Source organism: Aplidium turbinatum, chromosome 2 (genome assembly GCF_918807975.1).
Source record: "Aplidium turbinatum chromosome 2, kaAplTurb1.1, whole genome shotgun sequence".
In the NCBI taxonomy this organism is placed as follows: domain Eukaryota; kingdom Metazoa; phylum Chordata; class Ascidiacea; order Aplousobranchia; family Polyclinidae; genus Aplidium; species Aplidium turbinatum.
The window spans coordinates 49,067,029-49,079,651 of NC_137473.1; the positions used below are offsets into that span (position 1 = coordinate 49,067,029).

Here is a 12,623-nt window from a genome sequence, read left to right on the forward strand (position 1 = left end):
CAAGTATGGGAAACTACCAGGAGTAACCTATCAAGGCTTTGTCAGTCCGAGAATAAAGATTCAAAACCAACCAAAACCATTGCAGTTTCGCATAGCCTAATTGTACACAAGACTGTAGGCTACGCATGAACCGCTATGAATCCTTGACACAGACATGGTGCAGTGATCTAAAAGTTCACAAATAACTCATTATTAATCTTCGAGATATCAGATGTAGTCCACTTTAAAGGAATATTAAAGGAAAAGCCTGACTTGGCGATTGTACACGTTCTTTGTGTTTAATATACTACCATAAAACGATTTTCAATAAAATTTTGCCCCATTGCGGTCTGATCAGCATTCCGCGCGTGCTTTTGTCAGAGCTTTCAAAACGAGAATGGGCGTGAGCAGCGAAGCGTGCGACTGTACAGTCTACGTCACTATAGGCGAGCAATCAGTTGATCGCGCAATAGTTGTTACTGCGGCCGATTTAACTGTAGGCTATGTATGTATGTACATCAAAACAGCAGATTTCAACATCAGACAGTTTGCTCAAAACATCAGATTTGATGTTGAAACATCAGAAGTGGTAACGTGGCTTTTGTTATTGCTGTCGATAGTGACGTATTCTCGAGCAGTGTTTGCACTTTTTGGTCATTTAAAAAAAAAATTGAAACACTGGACTTTGGGCCTTGCCAGTGGGTAGGCACTTTAACATTACCCACTGTCGAAGAGGTACGCAATCATGCGTGACATGTTCACTCGCGATTCAGCTGATTTCAGTCATGTGACTCGACACGTGATATTCTGATCGAAAAATTTTGATACAAAGAAATTTATAATAACTGAATGCTTTGCCACAACCACCGTTGCCTAATGGTTAGGGCAGAGGAGTAGTAATTTCGATTTCTTGGGTTCGATTCCTACCCTCTGTTACAGACGGTTGTTCGCCTGGTCAAACGTCATGTAGAAACCGTTCGGGTCTACTGAATATTACGTCATGGAAATTCCTAAAACATGAGCCAAAATTGCACCATCGTCCGTAAGACTCGTGTCAGACCGGTTTAAACCTGTTTCAGTTTGAGACCTGTTTGGACATGAAATATTGCGTCACGAACTGCTCTCGTGCCTTTGAGTTATCACAAATTTTTCTGATTCATTCTCGAAGTTGTTTGTTGGAAGTCGGTCGCACATTTAACTGGTTTATTTGGTGCTTGCTAGCTGGACAAATTCTCCGTCTTTTATCCAAGTAATCTGTATCGTAGTGACAGTTTTAGAGGTGTAGGCATTGCACCAGTCATTTCGATAGCCGCGGGCTAATTTTACTGGAATACACTTTGAATAGACGTTTCGAAGGTGTGTTTATTTTTCGGTCATTACGTACAGACAAACGGATCCGGGAACTTTATGTTACAATTTTCCCACGAAGAATTATGGTTTACCGCTGTGACCACCCTCTGCTAATACTATTTTTCTTCTGGAACTGAACTGAGTGCAAGAAGGATTTTAATGACTGCAATCAATGGAGTTTATAAGGAAAATTGTGACTAAACAAAACACAAAGCAATTTCACATTGAAAAGCAGGCGCTCTTCGACGAGTGGGTGATGTAAAAGTGCCTACCTTGCCAGTGCTATTGAAAACATTTTTTTTTCGGTAATTCTTTTTGAAATGTATTCTTGAATGTTCAGTTTACGCATTTTTATGCTCAATTTCCGTTTGAAAATTTCATTTAGTATGCCTTTAAGTCAGGGGTTCCCAACCTTTTTACGATCTCGTACCACTTGGACGCTCTGTACTGCCAAGCGTACCACTTCTTGCAAAACAACTAATTTGATCGAATCATATTTTATTCAGAAGAATAATATTGGCGTACTAAAATAACACTAAAGCACCACAACTAAACTTAATGAGATTTTTGTTTACTGTCCACCAATTGGTCGATGCGCGGAGTAAATTTGCAAACAGCGCATCGAAAGTCATTTCCGGGCGCACCTAATAGTCGGTTTCGATTTTTTGACTTGATAATCATCATGACTGAAAATCCCTGCTCGCATTCCCACGAGGAAGGGAAAATCAGTAGCTGTGGAACAGCATGGGAAGCTAGCGTTGAATATGAAGAGGCCATACTGAGCCAGAAGTTTATTGGAGAACATTCCTTGTAACCGTTATTGAACATTTTATTCCGATCTATTTTTAGCTTACAACTAGCATTATTCAACGCCATTTGTAGCTCAAGCTATAAAACAGTAGATGATATCTAGCAAGAGCAATCATTTGACATAATTAACGCCCACTGTCCCACAGCGTTGTACGGCTTTTCAAAGCAACTGTGCTCCTTGTTGACAATTGACATGACCTGTATTTTAAAGATCGTAATGATACGAAACCACAGGAAAAGTTTCGTAACAATAAGAATAAGCTTCGGGAATTTTATTTTGTTGTAAACAAAACCAGATAAATAAAATATAAAGTTGTGAAAAAACTGAAGCTACTCGCGTATCACCTGAAAAACCTTCGCGTACCACTAGTGGTACGCGTACCACAGGTTGGGAACCCCTGCTTTAAGTAAACCAACAGGTCAAGAACTGTTAGTAGCCTATTCGGAAAATACCAATAAGAAATTAGGTGTTGCACTCGAAATGTTTTTAAGTCCAGTTTAATGGAAAAATCAACTCTCCAGTCATTTGATTATTGATGCAAGAGTTGGGTATCCTTGTAGCGGCACGTTGCTTGTTAACATGTCCGCTCATATAGACTACAGTCGTCGATGGGACAACACTTCTGGGCATGATGATGGCGAGAAGTGATCGGGACACGATGGTCTTCGCTATTGATTCATTCCAACATAATTGACGTTGAAGGACAGAATTCAGGCAACAAGAGCACCAAATGAAAACAACACCGAAACGACAGACAGTCCCACCACCAGAAATCAACACAACGCTCTGCCGTCCTACATTGCCGACTTGAATTTAATAATTAAGGGTTCTTTTTGGAGTGAGCATGAGAAAAAGACCGAAAAACTACGTCAGAAACCATGATTGTAGTTAGCCTACTTAAAAAGGACTCTAGTCTTGATTGGAAAAACACCGATGTAAGCATTGCAATCGCTGTACACAAACAGTCAATGTAACATAGAGGCAAATTTATGTGCGTATGAAGCCACTAACCAGGATGCGATTAGGCAATAGGCATTCTTACAAAATCCCAGTGCTTGCAAGCTCCTAGATTTGTAAGTGAGACGCGGGGGATTATGCTAAAAGCCCGCGGTTATTGTACAAATTAAGTGGATTGTAGGATTCCGACACGACGAGTATGAAGCGTGTGATGTCTAAGGAAGCTCTAGGGCGCTACATAGTAGGCTACTCTGCCATAACCGAGATGCCCGATACTTAAGCCGCACTGAAAATCATAGTTTGACCATAGTTTTTTATATTACAAAGCGGGTTGTTTATTCAACTGTGATATCTAGACGAATGTTCTTTCTTGCTCACCAACCGATGAACCTATTCAGTAAACAGGTGTTTCACTTTACACGAAGAAAATGATGGCAGTTACGTAATATGCAAATACATACGATTCTACGTCAGACATGAGAAATGCACGCAGTGAAAAGCAGTAGGCCTATTAATAAGTTATAAAAAAATATTTAAAACAGGTAATCGTATCCATGCAAAGTAACATATTTTGGAACTGTACCATAAAATATGAACACAGTAGAGCTTTAATATTAGTGAAGTCCCGTTGTTGTAAGTATGTAGCAGCCAGCAAACTCATTGGTCCACATATGGACTCTACCAAGCACCATTGGTTAAGCACAAATTCTCGAAAATGCACAATAATAACAACAATACTGAATAGTGAATAGTGTGAATACGAATGCTGCATGACTAATACAAAATATAAAACAAAACTACTGCATATGAAAGCGCTATAGTGTGGTATAACATCGTTTTTCAGATAGATCAAATATGGACAAAATGAAATACAAAATGCTGCAATCATCGCATAACTATGGCTTACGAATGACCTATGGCGCTGGTTAATCCACCAAAAATGTTAAACCTCAACACTGGGTTTCAATTTTAAAAGTATTACTCTAATTTTATTCCCAATCCATAAAAAACATTATGACTGTTCGGATAACCCTAAGGGGGGTCCTTTGAAATTCAAACGTTTCGTCAACGAAAAAAAGACGGATTTTGCGAGCTGGTAGAGGTTTGCAGATTAATGGTGATCAAATTAAAGTTATATGAAAAAGTAACGTAAATAAACATTGCTGTGATAAACATGTCAAAACTCGTCGTGCTTTGAGCCACTAAATTCGGTGTGAGATATGTAGCCGTCTTTGTCGGTGTCTTCCATTTCCAGAATATTCTTAATGATGTCAACCTCTTCTTTGCTGGACATGGGAGTTCCATCAGCTTCTTTAACAAGATTTCTCAAGTAATCTTGAAGCTGAAACAAAAACAAACTTAAAAATATTTTTCTAATAATAATTATCTTACAATTTTGGTATGAGGTCACTTTCTTCAAAGATTTCAATAATTATCTTCGCAGCATTGTTGCGTAAAATCAACAACGAATCAATCTGCGTGTAAAAAGTGTGGCAAAATTTATCCAAACAGCAAATCAACCGTTTTTTTTTTACATTGATTCAACGACTGCATACGTTGAATCAATGTAAAAACGGTTGATTTGCTACCTGGGTATGCAAAGTTGTTTAGTTCAGGCAAACGCACCTCAAACTTCGATAAAAGTTTATCGCCATCGAGGTCCATGTTTTTGAATACTTTAGGATGCCTGGGACCTTCTTCTGCATGTACCAACTCCACTTCAAAGACCAACGTACCACCAGGCATTTGAGGGAGATCTTTAAGCAATAGATAAAAAGTAGGTTCAAATGCAGTGATTTTGCAAGGATGACGTAGTTTTACGTAAACACAACACTAATGATTATGGGGTAAATACAGTCTCAAGTGTTAACCACAACTACTGCGCTCTCAACCTTAAAAAGAAAACCACTGCCTATTAAACCCAGAAGCCTACAAAATGTTAATAGGATATTTCAAAACACTGTATTTAAAATCAAGACAGTTGGTAATTGCGGGGTGTGAAACAAGACTATAAGTGAGACCTCGCACCAGTCTTCAGACGTTGAATCAAGGTAAAAAGGACGTATTTTGCTGCCTAAGGACCTACTTTAGCATCCAAAAAGACTTTAAGCAGGTAAAAACTTTTCTTTATTGTAGTACATGTAAGTTTAAACATCAAGGCACCAAACCACCACATAAAAATATACATATTGAAAATAGACGACCAACAAAGACAGTTCTACATTTTAGATCTTTACTTACGACCACCATCATTCCCATATGCCATATTTGGCGGAACAGTGAGTGTTCGTTTTTCCCCAGGACACATATTCACCAACCCTTCATCAAATCCTTCGATAACCTCTCCTGTGCCAAGTTGAAACCGATACGGCTTGTCCTTGTGGCTAAGAATAAACCGTTTTATGATTTCAGAAAAATATTTTTCTAATGCATAGCGTAAACCTAATTAAAATACATACATGACCTAGATCTAGTGCCTTTCTTAGAAAGGCACTAGATCTAAAGGTGGATGGGAAGAGGAAACGCGGTCGTCCAAGAAGAACGTGGAAACAACAAGTGAAGGATGAATTTAAAAAAGTCGGACTGAAGGAGGAAGATGCAAGGGACAGGGTGAAATGGAGAAAAGGGATTAAAACAATTGCTGCGCGGAAACAATCGGCCACCCCCACTAGTGGGGAACAAACCGACGATGGATTATGATGATGATGACCGATAAAAAAAAAGGTGAATGCATAATTGCATGGAACTCACAGTTGATTAGACATGACATTCTAACCAATGACCTTAGATCGCTTCAAAACCGGTCAAACAAAAACATTGCATCACATGCTATGATATGTTATACAACTGTTTGTAACTTAACATGGTGCTCCCTGACAGTGACACTCATATTGTATTCTGTTTGCAAGAGGTGAAAGGAACTGGGTTGAAATTTCTTGAATAGCAAAAAATAGACTAGGGAGTCTGGCACCATGATACAAATTATAGCTGATTTTTAACTGTAAAAAATAAGAATTGTCATCAGCACTTTGCGTTATTTAAGGCTGCCCAACCCAACTGCCCATTTACGGGTGTTTGGCATCAACCGTTTGGTGTACAAATATTGACAAAAACCTCATTTCAGAGTTGCTTCTCTTTGCATAGAAAAATTGTAGTGGTCATGTATGTAGGCAATTTCAAGATATTTATCACAAGTTCCTGTATTATACATTCATCAATCTTTTGATAAGGAGTGTTATAACACTATGATATGTACTACATTATATGGTAAAGGTGGGTCCAAAACTTAAATCCAAGCATCAGGGGTTGATAAGATAATCTTCTCATTATACTGAGCCATTGGCACTGATATTGATTGTTGAATTAATATATATACAATTATACAGTACTATCAATCTATCACTATTAACCTCTGGTCAAAAATCTCTCCAGTGTTCTGCATTTTTCCAATAAAATGGACAAACATTTGGTCTCCATATCTGCTTTCCCTTTCGCACTCAGTAGGTTTGAAGTCAACATCAATTTTAAAGCTTGGAACTGAAATTGCAAAAGGCAAAAATGCTGCTATTAAGAAAACTGACAAATGTGTCATTATAAAAATTTCTTATGTTAAACAAGAATCTAAACAGATAATCATCTAATATTAAAACCAACAATTCAGCTAATATATCAAGTCAGAGGTGATTGATTTCATACACATAAACGTTTTCAAAGTTTGAAATTGTAGACAATAGAGCTTTCTTAAAATACAACAAATTTGTCACTAGCTTCAACACATATTTTGAACATGAAGCTAAATTGCACTTTACATGTACACAATCTGTATTTCAAAGTACTGAATTCCAATTCTGTGTTTCTACATTAATGCAAATAGACTTTTGACTACTATACTGCTCGAAAGTAACAAGTGTATCGTACTGTACAACAATTAAATATTTAAGTTCTTTAATTATTCACAAGGCTAAATTGTTACACTGAGATAAAATAATTACTTCTTTAATAACATGAATCCAACAAACAATTAAGGCGTTGTTTACCCTCTGGCAACATTTGAAATATATTAGATTTAAACTTTCAAATTTAATTTCAAAACATACAGTATTACACACAAAAACAGAAATACATGTCTAATTACGCACAAAAAGCAAAGACATTTGAACATCTTTTGTATCAACAACTAGATGTACAATACCACTAAGCTATTGAGGTACGGTACTGTGCTTATTACGCGGGTGGACCTATTAAACAGGAGACAATTCTCTGCCCCTTCTATACATTCACTAATTCTGGAACAGACCAAATTGGGCGTAATAAGCCGGTGGGCCTATTAAAAGTGGGCTTAATTAGCAGGGAGCCAGGGACTATTGTAATATTAGAAGTGATTGAAAACTGTGTATGCTTAAATAAATTCCATGTTTTCACTACAATTGTGCAACTGCAACAAGTAAGGTAAAGATCTTAAAACCATGCAGACACATACAGTATTTTTTAGTAGAACACTGTGCATTAGAAAATACACAGGGCATCAATAAAGTTAACAACCAAGAACACATGTATAATATTTACTCAAAATGGTGAAAAGCATCAGTAAAGAAACATCAGACACATGTCGACAACTGCATAAAAATGTTGACGAGTTGAACACATCGACGTGAAGTAAAAAAATCGAACTACAGTAAAATTCGCCTAATTTGTCACCTCAAAGGATTAGAAAAAAGCGACAAATTACGCAAACTGAAAAATTATGCAAACAGGTCAAAATTATAACAACTTCTGCTCGACTAGAATCAACAAAAATGTGACGAATGAGGCAAACCGACAAATCATATGAATTCAACTGTATAATATTAGGACTTTAAGATTTAAAGCTGATCAACTTTATGAAAGGAATTGCTCTGCGCAAGACATAAATATATAACAGAACAAAGAAAAAAACAGGTTGGGTGACATAAAACTTACAAATACCAAATTATCTCTCACAGACGAGGCATGCCATTATAATTCAACAAATCCAAATAACCACTAAGTCTTCAATTTTGATGACTAAAGCATATGTCATAGTATGTGAAAAATGCATCTCCACAAAAAAAAAATTTTGAAAATCAGACAAGCGGTTTTCGAGATATCGCGTTTTGAAGTTTTGTGGCTGTCACTAGGTGGCACTGTTGATGTTCCCAATGTTTTTTGATTTTAGGGTTACATTTGAGGTAGAAAGGCGGTTGAAGTGTCTATTCCACCATTTGTCATGATGCAGAATTCAAAAATGATGTCAATTTTAGTCTACAAGAATTAGCTAAGGAGTTTTGTGGCATTTAAAAAAAATTGGGGGACCAAATGCTAACCCCCAAATTTCCATGTGGGTAACAAGATATCCCAAATTTTTTTTTTGTTTTTTAAAGTTTCTTGCGTATACTTCATGATAATATATTATACTGTTTATTTATGAGACTTTTGTCCTTTTTGCACAATGCAACCTTTTATCAAAGACTTGCATTAGAAGTTATATGATCTATTAATGCAATATTTGAATGATGCGTGCTTATGATGTCACAATAACAAATTACAGATTTTCCCAAAAAACTTTTTTCATTGCATAAATTGCTCAGGAAAACCAGCCCTTGTTTCAAAATTGCAGTCAAATTTTGTTCTCCCGGGCAATTTTCACAATGAAAAAAAGTTTTTTGGGGAAATCTGTAATTTGTTATTGTGACATCATAAGCAAGCATCATTCCAATATTGCATTAATAGATCTTTGATATAAGGTTACATTGTGCAAAAAGAAGAAAAGTCTCATCAAAAAATATTATACTATCATGAAGTATATGCAAGAAACTTTCAAGAACAGAAATTTTTTTCGAGATATCTCGTTACCCACATGACAATTTGAGGGTTGGCATTTGGTCCCCCAAATTTTTTAAAATGCCCTATAACTCCTTAGCTAATGTTTTTAGACTAAAATTGAGACCATTTTTGAATTCTGCATTATGAAAAATGGTGGAATAGACACTTCAACCAACTTTCTACCCCAAATATAACCCTAAAATAAAAAAAGATTGGAAACATCAACAGCGCCACCTAGTGACAGCAACAAAATTTCAAAACGCGATATCTCAAAAACTACTTGTCCGATTTTCAAAATTTTTTTTTTGCCCAAGTTCAAATTTTGAAAACAACAAAATATATCAAAACCAACACCTTTTGAAACCTAGTGGTTACATTTCTTTCTAAAATTTGTTGAATTATAATGGAATGCCTCAGACTCTTTCAACATGATAATTAAAATGTAGTTTTCTTATCCAGACTAGTGAAATTATTTATTTGACTTTTTAATGTCAATAACCCATTGCAGAGTTTCCTTAAAACTGTAATTATTATTCACAACATGTGAGGTTAATATTCCCATTACAAGTTCATTTAATTTTAGTCCTATTATTCTATAATACGGAGGAAAGAAGATAAAATTAATAGATTGCAATATTGGCCATAACAACAAATCAGCAGCGATAAGTAAAGGGACTTTTTGTTTGTATTCTGTTATAGTATCTTCAGTGGAGCCATTTTTAAGTTGACAAAGACCAGCAACATAAATCCCATACCATATAGGAGCAACAGCGAGATCCAAGCCCACCTTTTTAACTAGCATTTGACGAGATTTACCAGGATAACGGTTATCCAGGAAACGATACCAGATATGCACTAAAGGGCCAAATGCAGTTGATATAATAGTCATATTCTTTGTCCTGTCAAATTCCCAAGATTTATCTGAAACATTTTTCTCGACAGCTTGTGACACAGTGTCAGCTAAACATCCCATTCCTCCAGCAGTTATGGTATTTGCTACAATAGCATATCTTCCAGTATAAAATGACCTAAACAGGACTGCATATCTTGCTAACCTTTCCATGGTGGTGCTTGTTGCAGGAAAGCTGTTAGCAAAGCCAACATTCCAAACTAAAAACTTATTGAATAATTTTAGGCTAGGCTTCCTACTTCATGCTGCACAGTTATTCTGCAAAGCTATAAAATAGAGTTTAGCTTGCCAGAATAGTTTACGATTATGAGAAATGCACCGAGCGTAAGCTTGGGGCAAGATTCCTTCGGAAATTAAATATTTGTCTCCTTTTTCATTCAAAAAGCAATATCGACCATATCTGGATGGAACTTGTTACTTTTGTTAAGTGTAACTCTATTGTGTACCGTACTTTTTAGTGGAATTGATCTTGCAGTGTGATAGGCTTCTGGGATCTGATTTGATGTTTTGTTTGATGTTTGTGTGTTTGCTTTTGTTATGTCTGTTCCGATATGATTATCTACTATTTTCTAATAGTTAGATTGTATGTACTATGACAAATGTAACCTTATTCAACGATTATTTACTTCTTCTTGTGTTTTACAGTTACCGTAGTCCGTAGCCTATTATTTCAATTGTAGGCTAAACTTTTTTTTGTAAAATACTGATGGGGTGGAAGCTGACTTGGTAAACTCGTAAGATCTTTAGTTTCCTTCCTCTCTCATTTTACTATGAAATGTACCAATGCCCGACATAAAACTTAGTGCTTTGATTCATGACTGTTTTGTCTTTCAAATTTTTTTGAAAATGTCTCATGGCATACACATTTCAGCAGACTTTTTTCATTGTCGTCGTCTGAGCTTCTGGGACCGAGGGTCTATCCTTTTACCACCCCAGATTCACGATGTTCCCCCAGATTCACGACCACCCCAGATTCACGATCACCCCAGATTCACGATCCCGGACTACACTGGAAGGCTGCTAGAGAGCAGCCAGTCTTATGGGCAAGCTGCTCCACAACTTTGGTCTTGCTTGTTGTGTAGCCTTCTATGTTGAGCTGCAGAATGGTGGGGCATCTGAACTTATCAATTGCCCCTTGCAGCTGTGCCGTCCGGGTGGAGGCTCTTTGTTGACAAATTTCGTTTCTCATCTGGTTGAAAGCAGATTGTACTGTGACCTCAAAAATAAGAAAACAAAAAGGATCTTCACCTCTTTTATATAATATTTTTAGGCCAAAATAAATATTACAATAGGCTACAAAAAAACTAAACTGGCAATGGAGTGGTTAATTAAGTCATGCGCTACCTAAAGTTTCATGCTAGGTGGCCTGGCAACCCTCAGGCGCAACACTTATTCAAATAGAAACACAATTCTAAATAAGTGTTGCCCCTTGACATCTGCTAGGCCACCCTTAGGTAACGCATGGCTTAGCCAGTTTAGTTTCTTTGTAATTACTAGCTCTGCTAGCTGTATAAGCACTTTTTTTGCATTTTGCATTTATTCATCCCTAGAATTTGCATATTTTTTTGCATAAGCCTACGGTGCTTCAAAACCACTCAAATCACAAATTTTTCTTAACAGCGTCCATGATTTTTTTTAAATCAGGATAAATTCCTTATCTGGCATCACTTTGTAGGGACCCGTGATGAATAGGTAGGCACTTTAACATGCAGATATCCAATCCAGCACGAACCAATCAGAAGCTACGCTTTTTATGACGTCATCAATATTGCGTTTGGGAAGAATAAAGGAAAAACACAAATTCTAGCTAAATTAAGGGTTTGATTCCCACCTCTGCTAGAGCTCTTTTTTCTTCTGTAATTACCAAACAAAGTTCAAAGTAATTATTAATTCTCTGGCTGAATGCTGGAATGGTCACAATAGCAGATAACGTACAGATAACGTAGTAACGTACAGATAACGTAGCATCTCATTGGTTCGTGGTTGGATTGGATACGCGCGGGGATTATTAGAAATCTGCTTGTTAAAGTGCCTACCTGATGAATATCCATTGTTTTCAACCTTGTGCAAAATGTTTTTCTCCTATATTTGCGTTTCTTAAAAAACTCCCGTGTTGTAAACAAAATAATTGATGAATCGTTTTCGACTCAATAACTTAACAAGCCTACGGTACAGCTTTTACCAGGATTCTGTTCAATAGCAATTCGAAAGCAATCTCCGGTATTGCATAAGTGTATGGAAGCATGGTCATGTAACTGTTTTAAATAAACTTCAAAAGATTTGCAACAAATTTATAAAAATGATTGCAAAACATGAATCAAATCACTCTGAATCCCATAATTTTTTCACAATTGACGAACTATACACAATAGAAACTGCAAAATTTATGTTCAAACTCAAACACAATCACTTACCCCAATGCTTTAATTCTCTATTTCAACTTAATAACAATTTGCACTCAATATCAACCAGAAGCAACAATAACTTTTTCCTCCCCTACTTCTCCAAAAGACTGACTCAACATTCCATCCAATTTAGTGGAGTTAAAGTGTGGAAGAATCTCTCGAAAACCATCACTGAAATTGAAACCTTTTCAATATTTTGCAGTAACCTGAAAAAGCACTTGCGTTCTGAAAATCAACCTCTAACAACCTATGCTGTAACTCTTTAATTTTCTGACTGTATTAACTTATTGATTGGTGCACCAAATCCTGGCATAGCATGCCTTTCCAAATGCCACTTTTGTAAATTTATCCTACATATATTACTATATTA

General features: G+C 36.5%; 2 protein-coding genes across 2 annotated transcripts; both read right to left on the minus strand.

Annotated features, from left to right (window-relative positions):
* Window positions 1–3,390: 3,390 nt before the first annotated feature.
* On the minus strand, window positions 3,391–6,689 carry LOC145764895 (uncharacterized). The gene is made up of 4 exons (XM_082576590.1): window positions 6,508–6,689; window positions 5,339–5,481; window positions 4,724–4,854; window positions 3,391–4,439 (listed from the first exon to the last, which is right to left on the minus strand). Exons 1-4 carry the CDS (start codon window positions 6,687–6,689, stop codon window positions 4,275–4,277), a joined length of 621 nt encoding a protein of 206 aa, XP_082432716.1. The 3' UTR covers window positions 3,391–4,274.
* A 28-nt stretch (window positions 6,690–6,717) lies between these two features.
* Window positions 6,718–10,108, minus strand: LOC145764897 (mpv17-like protein 2). The gene has a single exon (XM_082576591.1). The coding sequence runs from the start codon at window positions 9,999–10,001 to the stop codon at window positions 9,408–9,410; it is 594 nt and encodes a 197-aa protein (XP_082432717.1). The 5' UTR covers window positions 10,002–10,108; the 3' UTR covers window positions 6,718–9,407.
* Window positions 10,109–12,623: the final 2,515 nt, after the last annotated feature.

What these genes read in the sequence shown, in the direction of transcription:
- LOC145764897 (XM_082576591.1), bottom strand. Translation starts at nt 10,001, where the DNA reads ATGGAAAGGTTAGCAAGATATGCAGTCCTGTTTAGGTCATTTTATACT.
- LOC145764895 (XM_082576590.1), bottom strand. Translation starts at nt 6,689, where the DNA reads ATGACACATTTGTCAGTTTTCTTAATAGCAGCATTTTTGCCTTTTGCA. An exon ending in GGAGAGATTTTTGACCAGAG is followed by an intron (nt 5,482 to 6,507) that starts GTTAATAGTGAT and finishes GTTTATTCTTAG; the next exon opens with CCACAAGGACAAGCCGTATC. An exon ending in AACTTTTATCGAAGTTTGAG is followed by an intron (nt 4,440 to 4,723) that starts GTGCGTTTGCCT and finishes TTTTTGTTTCAG; the next exon opens with CTTCAAGATTACTTGAGAAA.